The sequence below is a fragment of the Monodelphis domestica genome, chromosome 2, assembly GCF_027887165.1.
Source record: "Monodelphis domestica isolate mMonDom1 chromosome 2, mMonDom1.pri, whole genome shotgun sequence".
NCBI lineage: Eukaryota > Metazoa > Chordata > Mammalia > Didelphimorphia > Didelphidae > Monodelphis > Monodelphis domestica.
The window spans coordinates 197,480,668-197,497,023 of record NC_077228.1 but is presented as its reverse complement, the minus strand read 5'-3'; the positions used below and the strand labels follow the sequence as shown (position 1 = coordinate 197,497,023).

General features: G+C 37.2%; 1 protein-coding gene and 1 long non-coding RNA gene across 2 annotated transcripts in view; one reads left to right on the top strand and one right to left on the bottom strand.

Moving 5' to 3' along the window:
* The window catches only part of MED1 (mediator complex subunit 1), a 39,362-nt gene extending 33,785 nt beyond the window's left edge, over positions 1–5,577 (bottom strand). Inside the window, exon 1 of the mRNA XM_001366443.4 lies at positions 5,277–5,577. Within this exon, the coding sequence (XP_001366480.1) occupies positions 5,277–5,301 (25 nt within the window). The 5' untranslated portion in view covers positions 5,302–5,577. The remainder of the gene's footprint in view (positions 1–5,276) is intronic.
* Positions 5,578–5,584: 7 nt separating this feature from the next.
* On the top strand, positions 5,585–15,787 carry LOC103106494 (uncharacterized). Its single transcript, XR_462092.3, has 3 exons — positions 5,585–5,933; positions 6,694–6,887; positions 7,392–15,787. It is a non-coding gene; the product is annotated as an uncharacterized LOC103106494 (long non-coding RNA).
* The last annotated feature ends 569 nt before the right edge of the window (positions 15,788–16,356 follow it).

Below are 16,356 nucleotides of genomic sequence, written 5' to 3'. Positions count from 1 at the left end.
AAAGTCTTAAGCTGAAAAGCTTCAGCTAGGGAGAAGCATTCATTTATTCCACTTTAAATCAGTCTTTTAAGTTCTCTTATGATTGTGTCAATAAACAATAATTAAACCTTTATTAAGCAGTTACTATATGCAAGATACTGTCTTAGCTCTGGAGATAAAAAAAAGGAAAGGCAACACAATCCTTATTCTTATGGAATTCACAATCTAATGAGGAAACAACATGGAAACAATTATGTACAAGTAAGATATATAAAAAATTAATTAGGAACAGACTCAGAGGAAAGGTACTAAAATTAAGGAAAACCATTAAGAGGGCTTCTTGGTTGTTTCCTGCTAAGTCTTAGTACACAGTGCTTTTTTTTAGCCAAGGAAACAACATGGCAAGACCTGTGTCTTAGGAACAGTTGTTTGGCAGTTCTGCGCAATATGGATTGGTGAGAGGAGAAACTAAAAGCAGGAAGAATGAAGAAAGCTCCTTGTTTCTTAAAATCAATTGCAAACTAAAGATAACTTGATGGCAGAGATAATCAGGAGTTCATTTCAGTTAAGATGAAAGGCCAAAGAAGGATCAGAAGTGAAAAAGAAATTGTTACCAAATACTCTCCTATAGAGAACCTTCATTCATCTTATTCCCTACTTTCTAAACCATCTAGGCTCTACTCTAGCCAAGCAGTATTCCAGATTTATTTCATCTTTCCATTTTGAAATATACTTTACTGATACCTATACCCTCTCACCAGAAAAAGCCTGCTTCTTCCTTTCTACCTAAAATACTTCTTCCTTGCCTTTTCTGCTGAAATACCCAGTATTATATTGTGTTTTCCTATAGATGGAGACCTGAAATTCATGCCAAAAGCTGAAAAGTTTCCTGAATATGATAAAAATTTTCAATCACCTGTATACCTGGGTTAATCACATCCACAGTTATCTCCAACTCCAACTTTCCTCCTCATATTGCCCACTCCCAGCTCTAGTTCCACCTGGCTATAGTTACTTTGATCTGTACATATCATCAAATTTAACATATGCAAAATTGAACTGATCATGTCTCTCCTCTCTCCAAAACTCCAACTCTAACTTCTCTATTTCTATTAATGGCATCACCTTTTTCTCCTAGGTTACCAGATTTTTCCTTTTCCCTCTCCCCTATATATCCAATTAGCTGCCAGGTCCTGTCATTTCTATCTTCACAATCTCCCTCATCAGAGATACTTTTCTCTTCCCCTCACTATGGCCACCCAAGTTCAGGCCCTAATCTCTTTTCACATAAATGATCAAAACAAGATCCTAACTTCTTGTTTTTAATGTAATAAAATTTAATGTAATATAATATCTAATCTAGGCTCCACACTGATACCTGAGGAACACAACTAAAGCCTTCAGTGGCCTTCCAAATAAAATGTGAACTACAATAATATAAGCAAATGACACTAAAAAGGTGAATAACATGTATTGATATTTTTTTCAGAGTCTCTAAGTAGATTACTTTCCAGAGTTAAAACAAAGAACACAAAAGACAGATAATGAGTGAATTAACTATTAATTCATCTCTTGCCTCTTAACCAGTCACTAACTTCCACTGACAAAGGACTATCAAACTAAAGAGCCAGAAGGCCCTTTCCAGCCACCCCAGCTTCGGTGACCTCAATTTAACCCCCCTTTTCAAAAACTTATTCAATCACCCCCTTTTTCTGTAGTTCAGTGGAAGTCTCCATACTACAGTTCCGTAAAGCTTTCCAGATTATAATCTATCTGACTCAATTAAAGACCCATCAGTATTACTACTTTGGTAGTTGTATTTTTTCAAATTGACTGTTACCTGTGATGATCAATTTTGTCTCCAGATAAGAGACAAAGATCTATATCTCCTCCCTTTTATTAGGAATAATGGTACTAAATGCTGTATATGCAACTGGATTTGGTGTGTGTTTTGATTGGTTTTGCTTAACTATTCTTCTTTGTTACATGGGTAGACTCATTAGGTGGTAGAAAGAGAATATATATATTGCAATAATATATTACAAATATATAACCAAAAAATGGCACTAAACAATTTTAAAACTAAAAATAAATCCTGACCTTGATATTCAAGAACTTTCACAACCTAGCATTGCTTACTTGTCCATTACATAAGGATGTAAGGATCATTTAAGGTTATCCTGCTACCTATCCTAGACCAAACAAATGACAAGACCCTGATCTCTCTTGTTCTTCAAAATCCTCAATTCTTCATTCTCAATTGACCACCCAGATACTCAAAATGTTTAGGAAGTATTTAGGAAAATAACTGTGCCACCTACTTCACAAAGTTATTGAGAGAAAAGTGCTTTCGTAGGTAGTAAGGCATTTCAGAAATGTCAGAGGATATTGTCCATATTTAATCTTTCACAAATTCTATATTCCAGTCAAACTAAACTACTTTGTATCTTCCATTCTGTGTGTACCACCTTACACTGTCTGTTTTCATGCTTCAGCCCATGCCATCCCCTATACTAGGAATGAATTTGCGACCCTATTACATGCCTCAGCATCAGCATTAAGGATCCAACTCAGTGGCTAACTCTCACATGGAACTTTCTCTGCTATACTTCTCAGTGAAAGTGAACACTTTTCAGATTTCTTATCACACTTTGCCTTATCATACTGAGTCTCACCTTTGCTTTTATTATAAACATATCCAAAATAGAGCTCACTGTCTTCTCCCCTGACAAGTCTATCCCCCGCTTCTCTCAGTTTCCTTATTTCTGTAAAGAACATCATAACCCTTTTATAATACTCAATTTCCCAAACTTGGAATCATCATTGATTTTGTTGTCTAAACCCTATATCAAGTCAGCTGCCACATCTCATCAAATTTACCTCAATTTTCCCCATTTGTCCTTTTCTCTCCATTTATTCTAAATCAGCTTATTGAGCTTCAATTTTGTCTACAAATCCCCAGTGCCTGATACATAGTAGGTACTTAATAAATGTCTGCTGATTGAAAGATTTAGGCTTTCACTATCTCAAATCTGGACTACTGCAATAGTCTTAACTATTCTTCCTGTTTTCAACCTCTTCTCTCTCCAATCCATCACACATCTACCAAATCAATAGTCCAAAAACACCAGTTTGACTATGTCATATCTATAGTCTCTAGGACATTTAATGCACTTCAGTCTGGTGTCAAAATATTTTACCAGAATGATATTACAATATTCTTCTTCACACACTGTGCAGTATGTTGGCACTCCTCCCTATGTCTGCAATTCTCTCCTTTTTTAATGTTGCTTCAAAGTTCAGTTCTTGAAATACCATTTGAAGTATCCTTTCCCTACATGAGGAAAGTCTGAACTTCTTGCTCCTTTCCCTGCCAAAAGCCATAATTTTTTATGTATTTTGCATTTATTTGTGTGCATATGTTTGCATATATGTATATATATATGTAATATCCTCCAGTAGAATTTTTGTATTTATATACAAAGTATCTAACACATTGATTTAGCATTATGACAAATACTTGTGGAGGAGTTATGTGGCTCAATGTGGCCAGGTCTGGAGATGAAAGGTTCCAATCTGACCTTATATTTCCTGATTGTGTGACCCTGAGCAAGTCACTTTATTGCCTTGCCCTTACTGCTCTTCTGCCTTAGAATCCATTGATCTAAGACAGAAGGTAAGGGTTAAAAAATACAAGCCATGATGTGGTAGATGACATGCTGGGTTTCAGAAAGATCTGGGCTCAAATCCTGCCTCAGATGGCAGCAATGTGAAGGCAACCAAGTTACTTAACCTACTTGATAGGGACTGAACTAATGATGTCACTGGTAGTAGGAAATCCCAGATGGGAAAATTTCTTCTACCAATTCAAGTTAGTAAACTTTCTCTGCAATTTGTGGTCACCAAAGCACCAAGATGTGGCATGACTTGCCCAGGGGTCACAAAGTAAATATGCTTAAGAGATGGGACTTGAACCCAGGTCTTTCTGGGCCTGAGGCCAGCTTTTTATCCTTTAAGCCATATGTTTCTTTAAAAGATAGACAATAAAAACCACCTACATTACATGGTTTGGAAGGATATGCTATTATAGATGGGTTTGTTTTGAAAGAATGTACCTTGTAATATTAATACAATAGATATTTATCATAGTATAAGATACTTAAGAAGACCAAAGAAAACAAGAAAAAATAGAAACAATCCCAATTCCCAAAGAGCTTGACTGCTACTGTAGGGAAACAATATAAGTAAATATAAAACAATACAAAGTAATGGGGGAGGGAGCAGCTAGGTGGTACAGTGGGATAGAGTGCCAAATCTAGAGCTGGGAAGTCTTGGGCTCAAATCTGGCCTCAGACACTTCTGAGCTGTGTAACCCTTGGCAATCACTTAACACAGTTTGCCTAGCCCTTACTTCTCTTCTGCCTAAGACAAAAAGTGAAGAGTTTTGTTAAAAAGGGGGGAGGGGTGCCAAGAACTGACAACCAAGAGATAACAGCACCTATCTCACAGAATTCTTGTGATGATAAAACGAGAAACTTATATATCACTGCAACATCAAAACACTATATAAATGCTAGCTCTGAAGCATCTAAGATGGTGCAGTGGATAAAGCACTGTACCTAATAACAGGAAGATCTAAGTTCAAATCCAGTCTGATACTTTTCCGTGACCCTAGGCAAATCATTTAAAGTATCTGCCTCAGTTTCCTCATCTGAAAACTGAGAATAATAACCACCTACCTCCCAAGATTGCTGAGAGGACAAAACGAGACAAAGTTTGTAAAATGCTTTGCAAACTCTAAAGCATGTATACATGCTATTTATTAATAAGTTTCTTCAAAAAGAAGCAATGAGTCCTACACACGACCGGATGAGTGCTCTTGCTTCAAACTATCCCCTTTCTTTGCACACCTGGTTCTACTTCTGTAGTTGTTTATGGGTTTCTGGAAAGCCTCGGTTGTTTCCTGTACATCCACGAAGCCCTTCCGCTTCCCCTTTAGAATGAATTTACCCAAGCTTCTTAGATGGGGGGAAGCCACCGAAAAGGCTAGCTCCCAGGTCTGTGACGCCAGACCAGGGCAGGAGAGTTCCTGAGGCCACTGATGCCCAGCCACTCCCCTCCGGACCCCCGACTGGGCATCAAATGAGACGTGGCCAGCATCTTATTCTGTATCCTCTTCCCCAAGTATAGCAGGGGTTCTGCCAGCCTGCAAAGGGCCCACCTTCTTCCCTCCAGATTCCTAGCCAGGGCCCCCACGTCCGTCAGGGCTCGTCCTCCCCTGGGTCCCGAGCACTCACCTTCTGCCTCCCCCTGAGCCTTCATCCCGGAGGCGGGGAGGGAGGCCCTGCACCCACCACACAACGGGAGACACCCTTCCCCACCCACCAGCGGGGGGCCGAGCCGCCTCAGGCTTCCCGGGGCGCTGGGCTCCGGGATCGCCCGCTCTGCCCCCCGCCCCCGGGAGGCTCAGTCCGAAGCGCCCGGCGGCAAAAGTTGAAGGGTGCCCGCGGCCGCCGCCATCTTCCCCAACGGACCCTTCCCAAGGCTCGCGAGAGCAGCAGGGAGCCGGCCTACGGGTGTGCGTGCTTACCTACGTGCGTATGGCGCAAGAACCATGCGAGACTAGAGAAAAATGTCTCGCGAGACTTCGCTTAGTTCTTTTTCTTCTTCCTTGGGATTTGTGGGTTGTCTTTGCCCTTTAGCTTTCGTGCTTGTGCCTGTGTTCGAGGGTTGACAGTACTATGAGTTTGGAGAAGTCAGCGCTTGCAGAAATGGTGTTTCCGATTTGGGCCGACATAAAGTTTGCCAACATAGTCCTTCTGTTCCTAGCCAAGGAAGGGTCAGGGAAAGCCTCACTCCCCTCTCATCACTATCATTCTAGGTCCTAGTTCTATAGGGCTTGGAAGTTGCAAAGAATTCTTCGTACTTTAAGAGATGTACTGCAACCTTGTGAGGTAGGTAGTTTGGTGATCTCCACTTTACAGGTAAGCTAACTTAGTTTTAGAGAAATTAACTTATTTTAGAGGATAGGTTTTTAGGGTCCAGAGGGACTTTTGAGACAATTTAGCTTAATGCCCTGGCGTTAGAGAAAACTGAGGTCTAAAGAGGAGTAACTTAGGGCAATTAGCCAGCAATATTAAGTCCATATGGCAAGGCAGTTGTGCTAGGGACTGAAGGCTGCAGATAAAAGAGTTGACATAGCCTATTCCCTCGAGGAACTTAAATTCTAATAATGTTTGACTTGCCTGAGGTCATACAAGTAGTAAATTGAAAAATTGAGATTTGAAACCAGGCTCTAACCCCAGACAACTGTTTTTTGGCTTTCCACCGTACAAAGCTGTGTCCAAAGGTCATGAAAGTCTAATGAGTGGTAGAACCAGCTTGAATGTAAGCCTTATGACTAGTCCAGTGCAGTTTTTATTATATTATTATTATTATATTACCACTTTTCCATGGTCCCCTAAAAGCCTAATACTTGTTCTTTCTCCAGCTTCACATTTCTGATGTGAAAATTAACATAATAAGCAAGCTATCTCCATTAAGAAAACATAAATTAGTCCATGCATCAATACCCTGTGTACCAGTTCATTTAAGCACTGTTGGAGTCCAGAAGAAATTTGAGAAAGTGACTGGGCCATTCGGCAGGCAGTTGGGATGGTAATAATGGATATCAAAGAACTCAATTCTTACTCTGATTCTGTTTTTCTTCCCAAGGAAAGCAATCGTTTGACAGTGAAGGTTCATGATTTTCCATAGGAAAAGAAATTTAGCAATCTGGAGATAATTTTCCGTGGTAGGAAAAAAAAGAAGCAAAACAAGAGTTGACTAATATTTATGAAAGCCATTATCATCAAAGTTGGAAATATTAAGCAATGGCAGTTGAAATGAAGCAAATCTCAAGTGAGAAGGTAAGAAAGGAGCTTACTGGCTTCAATGAATAAACAATAAACTACTTCTCAGTCTACTGAAAGAATTTTAGGAATATGATTGCTGAGCTATGCTGGCAATGATACTTGAAAAATCATGGGGCAAATGAAAGTTGCCAAAGAACTTCTGCTGCACAAAGTTCCTGGTTTTAAGACAGAGAAGAAAAAAATTAGATTCTTTAAACTATGGGACATTGAGCTTAACTTCCATTCCTGACAAATTTTTAAAACAATATATAAAGGGATAGTTCTGAACACTTAGGAAGGGAAGCAGTGATCAACATAGATTCATATGTGTTACCATATCCTATCAGACTGGGTTGATTTGTTGGTTAGTTTTTCTTTGCTGCTTTTTTTTCCTCTCTCTATTCTCTGTTATAAGGGTTAAACTTTGCTACTATTATGTGGCTTGTTGGAGAGGGGATATCAGTAAAAGTTTTAAGAAAAAGAACAAGTTATACTAAACTAACCTTATTTCCTTTATAGATCCAAAAAATGCCATAGATATAGCACATACGGATTTCATCAAGACATTTGACAAGAGTCTTTTATGATAACCTTGTGGACAAGATGGAGAAACATGAGCTAATGAAAGTACAATTAGGACAGCTTCAGAAACTGGTTAAACACCTTCAAATAGTAATTAATAGAATGCTGTCAGCCTGAAGGGATTCTAGTTACAGCCACTAGGCTTTCTCCCTGGAGCTTTTACTACTCAACATTTTTATCAACTTACATAATAGATAAATGCATACAGTAGGGGCCCATATCCTCATGGGGATATGTTCCAAGATCTACTGCAAATGGCTGAAACACAGGATATAAATTAACACCTGCTGGCCTCAAATATTTTCCCTATAATTGTCTCCCTCTCTCTCACTCATCTTGCTCCTCAGCAATCTCCTACAGACCTCCCATCCTACCCCCAGTCCTCCCCAAAAAGGAAAGAAAGAAAATGAAAACAGAAGAGACAGCTGCAAGGAACAGACTTCTGCTGCTGGACCTCCTGAGCTCTATGGATGACCTTCAGGGGTTCACAGTTGTCACTGGATAACTGAAACCACAGAAAACAAAACCACAAATGATGGGGCCCTACTGTACTTGTAAATTTGAAAATACCATAAAACTGGAAAAGAAGGCTAATATGCTAAGTGACAGAATTGAGATCCCAGAAGATTTTGACAGGGCAGAGCAATAGACAGACTCTAGGAAGAGAAAAACAGTCTTTCTGACATAGGATAACAACTGGATATGCCATTTTATTGGTATAGGGAGCCCTGATGAGAAACCTCCTCTGCTGGTATGTCTGGGCTCTTTTGTAGAAAGTTTAAAAAAATAGTGAGAGGTTAGGTGACTTGCCCTGAGTCAAGATTAAATTTAATGTGAAAAAGTCCTTTACTCAGATCCAAAAAAATCGACTCTTCCATTACAATTTGGGAAAAGCATGACTAAACCTAGTACTTTTAGTCTCAAGACAAGTCCAATTTTGACATGGCTAAAAAAACAAACATGGTATATTACATAAAAGAAGTATAATGTCCAAATTCAGCTAGACTATGCCAATCAGGCCACATCTGTAATGTTGCAACTGGTTCTGTGCAACACGTTTTTGAAGGACACAGATAAGGAATACATACATATATGGTGCTGAGGATACTAAGAAAATAGGATGCAATGTCATCTGGAAATGTTTAGCCTAGAAAAGAGAAGACTTTGTAGGAGGTAGGAAGGACAAAATAAATAATTTGAAAGGTTCTCACTTGGAAGGAGGATTATGCTTGTTTTGTTTGGCCTCTGAACAAAGAAATAAGAGACTTGTATTTGTTATTGCAACTTCTACCCATTGTTCATGCTGTGGGGAGAGGAGAGTGAGGCAGAAGATAGTAGAATAGAATAAGCAATCTTTTTACATGACAACCCTTCATATTAGTTAAGATAGCTATTCAATCCTCACATATCTCCTCCACCTCATTCTCCTTTATTTTATGCTAACCATTCCCATTTCCTTTAACCCATCTTCATTTGTAATAGAATCAAGACCCTTCCCATTTTTGTTATTATCCTCTGGGAGCTTTTCAGTTTATCAATATCTTTTTAAAATCATGGTACCCAGAACTGAGCACAGTGCTTAAGATGAGGTCTGATAAAGGCAGGATATTTGTGATATCCCCTCCCTATTCCAGCAAGCTATAAATCAATGGCTGAATACATAGTAAAACTATCGATAAATGTTTTATATATTTCTGCTCCTCTTAATGCAGCCTTTAAAAAAAATTTCCCAATTATATGTAAAAACAATTTTTAACATTTGTTTTTCAAAATCTTGAGTTCCAAACTCTCCCTCAGTTCCTCCCCTTTCCCTTCTCCAAGAAGGCAAGCAACCTTACACAGGTCATATGTGTGTAAGCCATGTAAAATATTTCCACATCAGTCCTGTTATGAAGGAAAAACACAAAAATCAAGAAAAAAAATTTTTTAAGACTTCATTCAGACTCCGTCAGTTCCCTTTCATAGGATCTAGAAAATGGCTTAGAACATTGTGTTAAGAATATCTAACTCATTCACACTGATCATCATACAATAAATAGTGTTCTTATTGTATATAATGTTCTCCTAGTTCTGCTCATTTCACTGCATCATTTTTTGTCTTTCCAGGTTTTTTTTTGCCATCATTTCTCAGAGTAGTATTCCATTGTAATCATATACTACAACTTATTCAGCCATTCTCCAAATGATGAACATCCCCTCCTCCATTTCCAACTCTCTACCACCACAAAAAGAACTGCTATAAATATTTTTATACTTACAGGTCCCTTTCCTTTTTGTTTGGTTTTTTGTCTCTTTGGGCCACAGACTTAGTGGAGATATTCCTGGGTCAAAGGGTATACACAGTTTTAAAGCCCTTTGGCCATAATTCAAAATTGCTCTCCAAAATGTTTGAAAGAGTTCACAACTTCACCAGCAGTGCATCCCCTCCAACATTTGTCATTTTCCTTTTTGGTCACATTAACCAATCCAAGAGGTTGGGGGTATAGTTGTTTTAATGTATATTTCTCTAATCAGTAGTTATTTAGAGCATTTTTTTCTTGACTATAGATAGCTGTCATTTCTTCTGAAAACTGCCCGTTCATATCCTTTGACCATTTATCAGTCAGGGAATATCTTGTATACTTGTAAATTTGACACAGTTCAGGGGCAGCTAGGTGGTAGTGGATAGAGAGGTAGGCCTGAAGATGGAAGGTCTTGGGTTCAAAAGTGACCCAAGATACTTCCTAGCTATGTGACCCCAGGAAAGTCATAACCTCAGTTCCCTAGCTCTTACTTCTCTTCTGCCTCAGAATCCATAATTGGCATTGACTCTAAAACAGAAAGTAAGGGTTTTGTTTTGTTTTTTTTTTAAGTTGATTCAATTCTCTATATTTGAGAAATGAAGACTTTTCCAGAAAAACCTGCTGTTAAAAAAAATTTTTTTTTAGAATCGGGATTACTATTTCTCTTCATCCTATTTCCCCCATTTATTTTACTCTTTTTCTCCTTTCCATCCTGTCCATCCTCAAAAGTGTTTTGTTTCTGATTTCCACCTCCCCTAATCCTTCCTCCCTTTTATCAATTTCTTCCACCCTTTCTTGTGTCACCTTCCCTTCCTGTAGGGTAAGAAAGGTTTCTAAACCCAACTGTGTATGCATGTTATTCCCTCTTTGAGCCAATTCCAATGAGTAAGGTTCAAGTGCTACTTCCTACTTCAGTCTTCCCTTCCATTATAAAATTCCTTTGAATCTCTTTTATGTGAGATAATTTACCTTTGTTCTACCTCTTCCTCCTCCCAATGTATTCCTCTTTCTCCTTAATTTTTTTCTACATATTATTCCAGATAGAAATATAAACAGTCTAATCTTATTGAGTCCCCTTTGATTTCTCTTTCCTTGTTATCTTTTTATGCTTCTTTTGAATCTTGTATTTGAAAGTCAGATTTTCTATTTAGTTCTTTTCATCTTGAATTCCTGGAAGTCCTCTGTTTCACTGGATGTCTGTTTTCTTCTAGAAGGATTCTACTCAGTTTTGCTGGCCTACCCAGCCAAAGAGATTATTGGTTATAATCCTAGCTCCTTTGCCCTCTGAATTCTAAACCCTACACTCCTTTAATATAAAAGAAGCTGCTAAATCTTGTGTTATCCTGGCTATGGCTGCATAATATTTGAATTGTTTCTTTCTGACTTCTTGAAATATTTTTTCCTTGACTTGGGAGCTCTAGAATTATTTTGGCTATAACATCCTTGAATGTTGTAGCCAAATGTCAACCTTGAAAAACATAGAACCATTAAAGTAGTTAGAAAGAACAAGTCTTTATTCAGGCAAGAGAGACAAAGCTCAAGAAGATTTGGCTTCCACATAGAGTCAAGCGCTAAATACCACACAGAGCCAAAGCTCTGGGACTCTGGGAACAATGTCTCTGGGAAAACACACTGCCAAAGGTGATTTACCAAAGAGCTGAAGAACTTAGGGTCCTCTATCCTTTTTGGAGAATATAGGACAGGAAGGATCAATTGATTGGCTTTACAATGGACACAAGTGAAGGAAGAGTCCAGGGCTAGACTACCTGGGAGAGGTTTCTGATATGGTGGGAGAAACATCTACTAATTCTACCTAAGCTGAGGTCATTAGGTTCTTTTAGGTTTATTGTTCAGTCTGAGACAAGATCAGTCTGAGACTTCCCTCAAAGCAAGTTCCCAAGGGATGGGCAAATTTGGGGGTTCCATAAACACAGTTGATAATCCCTAGGAGTTTTCTTATTGGGATCTCTCTAAAGAAACTTCAGTAAGTTCTTTCTGTTTTAACCTCTGGTTCCAGAATTCCTTGATAATTTCTCAAAGGATAATGTCTAGGCTCTTTCTATTTTCCAGGTCAATTATTTTTCCAATGAGATATATCACATTTCTTCTGATTTTTATTTATTGTTTCTCAGTGTTTCATGGAGTATTAACCTCCACTTGCCCAATTCTAATTTTTAAGGAATTTTCTTCAGTGAGATTTTGTACCTCTTTTTTCATTTGACCAATTCTATTTTTTATTATTTTTTTAAGCCCTTACCTTCTATCTTGAAATTGATACTGAGTATTCCAAGGCAAAAGAGCAGTAAGGTCTAGGCATTTGGGTTAAGTGATTTGTCCAGGATCACACAACTAGTCCAAATTTGAACCCAGAACCTCCCATCACCAGGCCTGACTTTCTTTTTCCTGAGCCACCTACCAGTCCCCAATTCTTTTTTTTTTTTAATCCTTACCTTCCATCTTGGAGTGTATTGGCTCCAAGGCAGAAGAGTGGTAAGGGCTAGGCAATGGAGGTCAACTGACTTGCCCAGGGTCACACAGCTGGGAAGTGTCTGAGGCTAGATTTGAACCTAGGACCTCCCATTTCTAGGCTTGGCTCTCATTCCACTGAGCTACCCAACTCCCCCCCCCCCCCATTCTACTTTTTAAGGAATACTTTTTTTAAACTTCTTTTAATATTTTATTTCCCCAATTACACGTAATAACAATTTTTAACATGTATTTTCCAAAATTGTAAGATCCAAATTGTTTCCCTCCCAGTCCTGGAAATGGTTAGCAGCTTTGTCTGGGTTATACATGTATTATCATGCAAAACTTCCATATTGTTCATTGTTGTAAGAGAATACACATAAAAACTAAAACACAAAATAACAACAAAAAGTGAAAAATAATGTGCTTTGATCTGCAAAGGAATTCTTTTCGGTTATTTTTTTGTAGATCTTTTTTCCATGTGGCAAATTCTGCTTTTTAAGGAGTTTTCTTCAGTGAATTTTTGCATAAGTTTTGTATATATTTAAAGTAATGTGTAAATTGTTTGGGACAAGCAATTTGATATGGTTTCATTTTGTGAAAACCTTGGTTATGCATATATTCTACTGACACTGGTGTTACAATATCTGATCTAAACCAGATGAAAGTGGTGTCTTCATCTTTAGTAAGTTTTCTATCAGGGGAATATTGAGTTTTAATTCTGTGATTTTAAAGAGTGCATATTGCTCCAAGAAAACATCCCAATCTCTAAAGTGCCCACATCAGTGACTCTTAGAGATAATGCAGGATCTATTAGTTTGGAGAAATTAATTAAGCATTTCAAGAATCATTCAAGTCAGTGGTGGAAAAGGATCTGTCTCACTGAAACCTCTGGAAAGGTTTTTTTTTTTAAATGCCAACAACTATGATACAATCCTCAGAAAACAAGCAGAACTTAAGAGGAACCTTTGGAAGCTTCTTAAATTTAGAAGAACATTGAGATGACCAGTAAAAGAATAGCTTCTAACCATTGCTTAGAAGAAAAAAATTCTTGTTATGGTCTGAATAGTACAAAAACTGGAGAACTGACAATTAGGAAAAGGTATTTTTTTAAGATAGCTAAAACGTTTATTAAACCCTAGGTGCATTCTAAGTATTGTGTTAAATGTTGGTGCTAATTAAAAGAAAGACTATCACCCTGCCCTTATAGAACTTACATACTAATAAAGGAAGACTATCCATAAAATGCATCTGAAAAGGAGAGAGAGAAAAGGAAGTTACTGGCCTGGGGACAAAGTAGAAAAGTAATCCAGAGAGTTAGGGACTAATCCTTACCTGCAGATAATAAATACATCCTCAAGTGGAAATTCCTAGGAGGAATTTACCAATGAGGCAGGGAGACCCTGGAGATGGAGGTTTCGGGGCTTGAAAAGTTGGGAAGTAGTCCAGATTCCTGAGCTGAAGAAGGTGTAAAGGGAGGAAAATCAGTTTTTAAAGTTCAGTGCTATACCAAAACCATTGTCAGAAGAAACCCAGATGAGCCTGTAAAATCTGAATATTGTCATCCAAAGGTAAAATATACACCCTCCCCTAAAAAATATATTTAGGGTTGTTTGTCTTTCCTGGAATTACTAGGGCTAGATGGGCTGGAGGCCTTGTACCATTGAGGAAATGATGACCTTGATGAGAAGCAGAATTATTTCCAAATTATAGAAATTCCCAAAAAGAGATAGAATGAATACTGTAGTCCAGACCTTGCACTATGCCATAAATCCCAGAAAGCTAAAAAAATGTGTCCAAGAAGTGGAGAGAAACATGATTCATTGGAAACAAAGCCATTAGTTTGTGAGATCCTTGAAGACAGAGACTGACTTTTTTGCCTTTTAGTGTCTCCAACAATTTAGTACCTCCATGGCACATAATAGATGCTTAATAAGTGTTTACTGATTGGTTCATTGATTTAAACTCCATTGAAAATCTATGGGCTAGACTTGGAAAAAATAGACTATTACATTTCCTACCCAAGGTAATAAAAATGTGATTGCACAAATCACTCAGCAAAAATTTATTAAATGCTTTCTATGTACTAAGTTCAGAGCAGAATAAAAATGCAAAAGTGTCTTCTCAGGAACTTATTTTAGTGGGAAGATGACTTCTAACATGTGTATTAAATGGTTTTTAAAGATGTCAAATGTTACAAGGTTTATTATATATATATATATATATATATATTTATAAATATATATATATAATTTAGTCATTTTATTCTGTCCAAGTTTGCTCATTACTGTATAGATTTACATTTTTGTTTTTCCCTCTTAGAATGTAATTTCCTTGAGAGCCAAGGCTTTCATGTTTTCCATAGTTCCCTAGGACTTAGCACAGTGCTTGACACTTCGTATAGGACTTTGATTGGTTGAAATCATGTTAGCCTCATGACCACACCTCATATAGGTAACTTGTAAAACTGTTAAAAATGAGTTATCAGATGGTCCTGGGTACCAAAGAGTTCCCTATCCTGATGAAGTTATACATCTGGATCAATAATAAAAATAAATAAATACTAAACGAAGGGGAATAATCAACCCAATGTATTTTAGACTGGAAGTACAATTTTTAATCTGGAAAAAACTTCCCAGAATGGGTAAAACTACAACCAAACTTTGAGATGGGATCCTGAGGGATCTCTTCACTTTGAAACCTTTATTAAACTTTTGTTAAATATTTGAGTGCTGCCCAAAAAAAAAAGTAGCTCAGAAACACCAGATTTGTGGTGAAAGCATTGACTTATCTGACTCATCTCCTTGGAGTACAAAAAATAAAGGCCACACAAATAAAGCAAATTATTCAGTCCTCGAATTTCTGTGTTCAAAATATTTTTCTAGAGTAAGGCTTCCTAAAAAGGAGCTACCCAGAGCAGTAAAAATATCAACACTCCCTTCTCCAGGACTCCAGAGATTGGTAATATTAATATTTTCTACAGTAGATATTTATTTTCCACAGAGCAAGTTATTCTTTAATCTTGGTACCCTTGCTTTTATGTCCAAATCTGCCCAACCATTCTTTCTTCAGTCATAGAAAAAGAATTGAAATCATGGTTTCCTACTTTTTTCACTATATGACTCTAAGCAAGCCACCTCTTAAGTAACAAGAACATGTGATATGATAGAAAGGTGCATGTACATGTAAATTTGGGGGAGGTGGACTGTGAATAAAGATACTCTCACTAATCATCTTATCTCAGGCAAGTAATGCAAACTTAAAAAATTTTTTTTGAACTTCATAAAATAACAACATAAGCATTCACTTATATACCAAGTAGAAAAACAAGACTATATGAAATCAAGACTATTCTGTACATTTCTTTTTAAGTACACCTTAAATTTAATCTCAGTATCAACATGGCCCTGCTTGCCACTTTCTAAACTTTATATTTCCTTCTTTGGATTTTGATTGATTGATGATTTTTCTCTTTTTCATCCCTATTACTACTATCCTCACCTCCCTGTAAAAATCTCCCTGCCAAAAAATAAAATGTAAACCCTTTTGTAATAAATATAGACAGTAAAGAAAACTGTAATTTGATCATATCTGAAAATGTTTGTTTTGCATACCTCTCACTGTCATTTTTTTAGTCAGGATTGGTCATTGCATTGAAAAGAATTCTTAAGCCTTTGCAGTGGTTTTCTTCTATAATATATAAATTGTCCTGGTTCTGTTAACTTTATAATGTATCCATTCATAGATACTTTGTGTAATCATATTTTGTTATTTATTATGGCTTGATAATATTCTATTATATTCATATAGCATAGTTTGTTCATCCCTACTCAAACAAATGGGCAAGCATTTATTTGAGTTTGTTACAATAAAAGGTGCTACCATAAACATTTTTTGTACACATTAAGAATATATTTAGTATTGCTAGGTCAAAAGGTTTACATCAAAAATGAATAATATGGAAATAGGTATCAAGTGATATTTGTACAACCCAGTGGAATTACTTGTTGGCTCTTAGAGGGAGGAGGGAAGAGGGGAGGGAAAGAAAATAAATCATGGAAACATGGAAAAATATTTTAAAATAAAAGGTTTGCATTGTTTAGTAACTCTGAGGTATACAGTAGTTCCAAATTGTTTTCCAGAATAGTTAGATG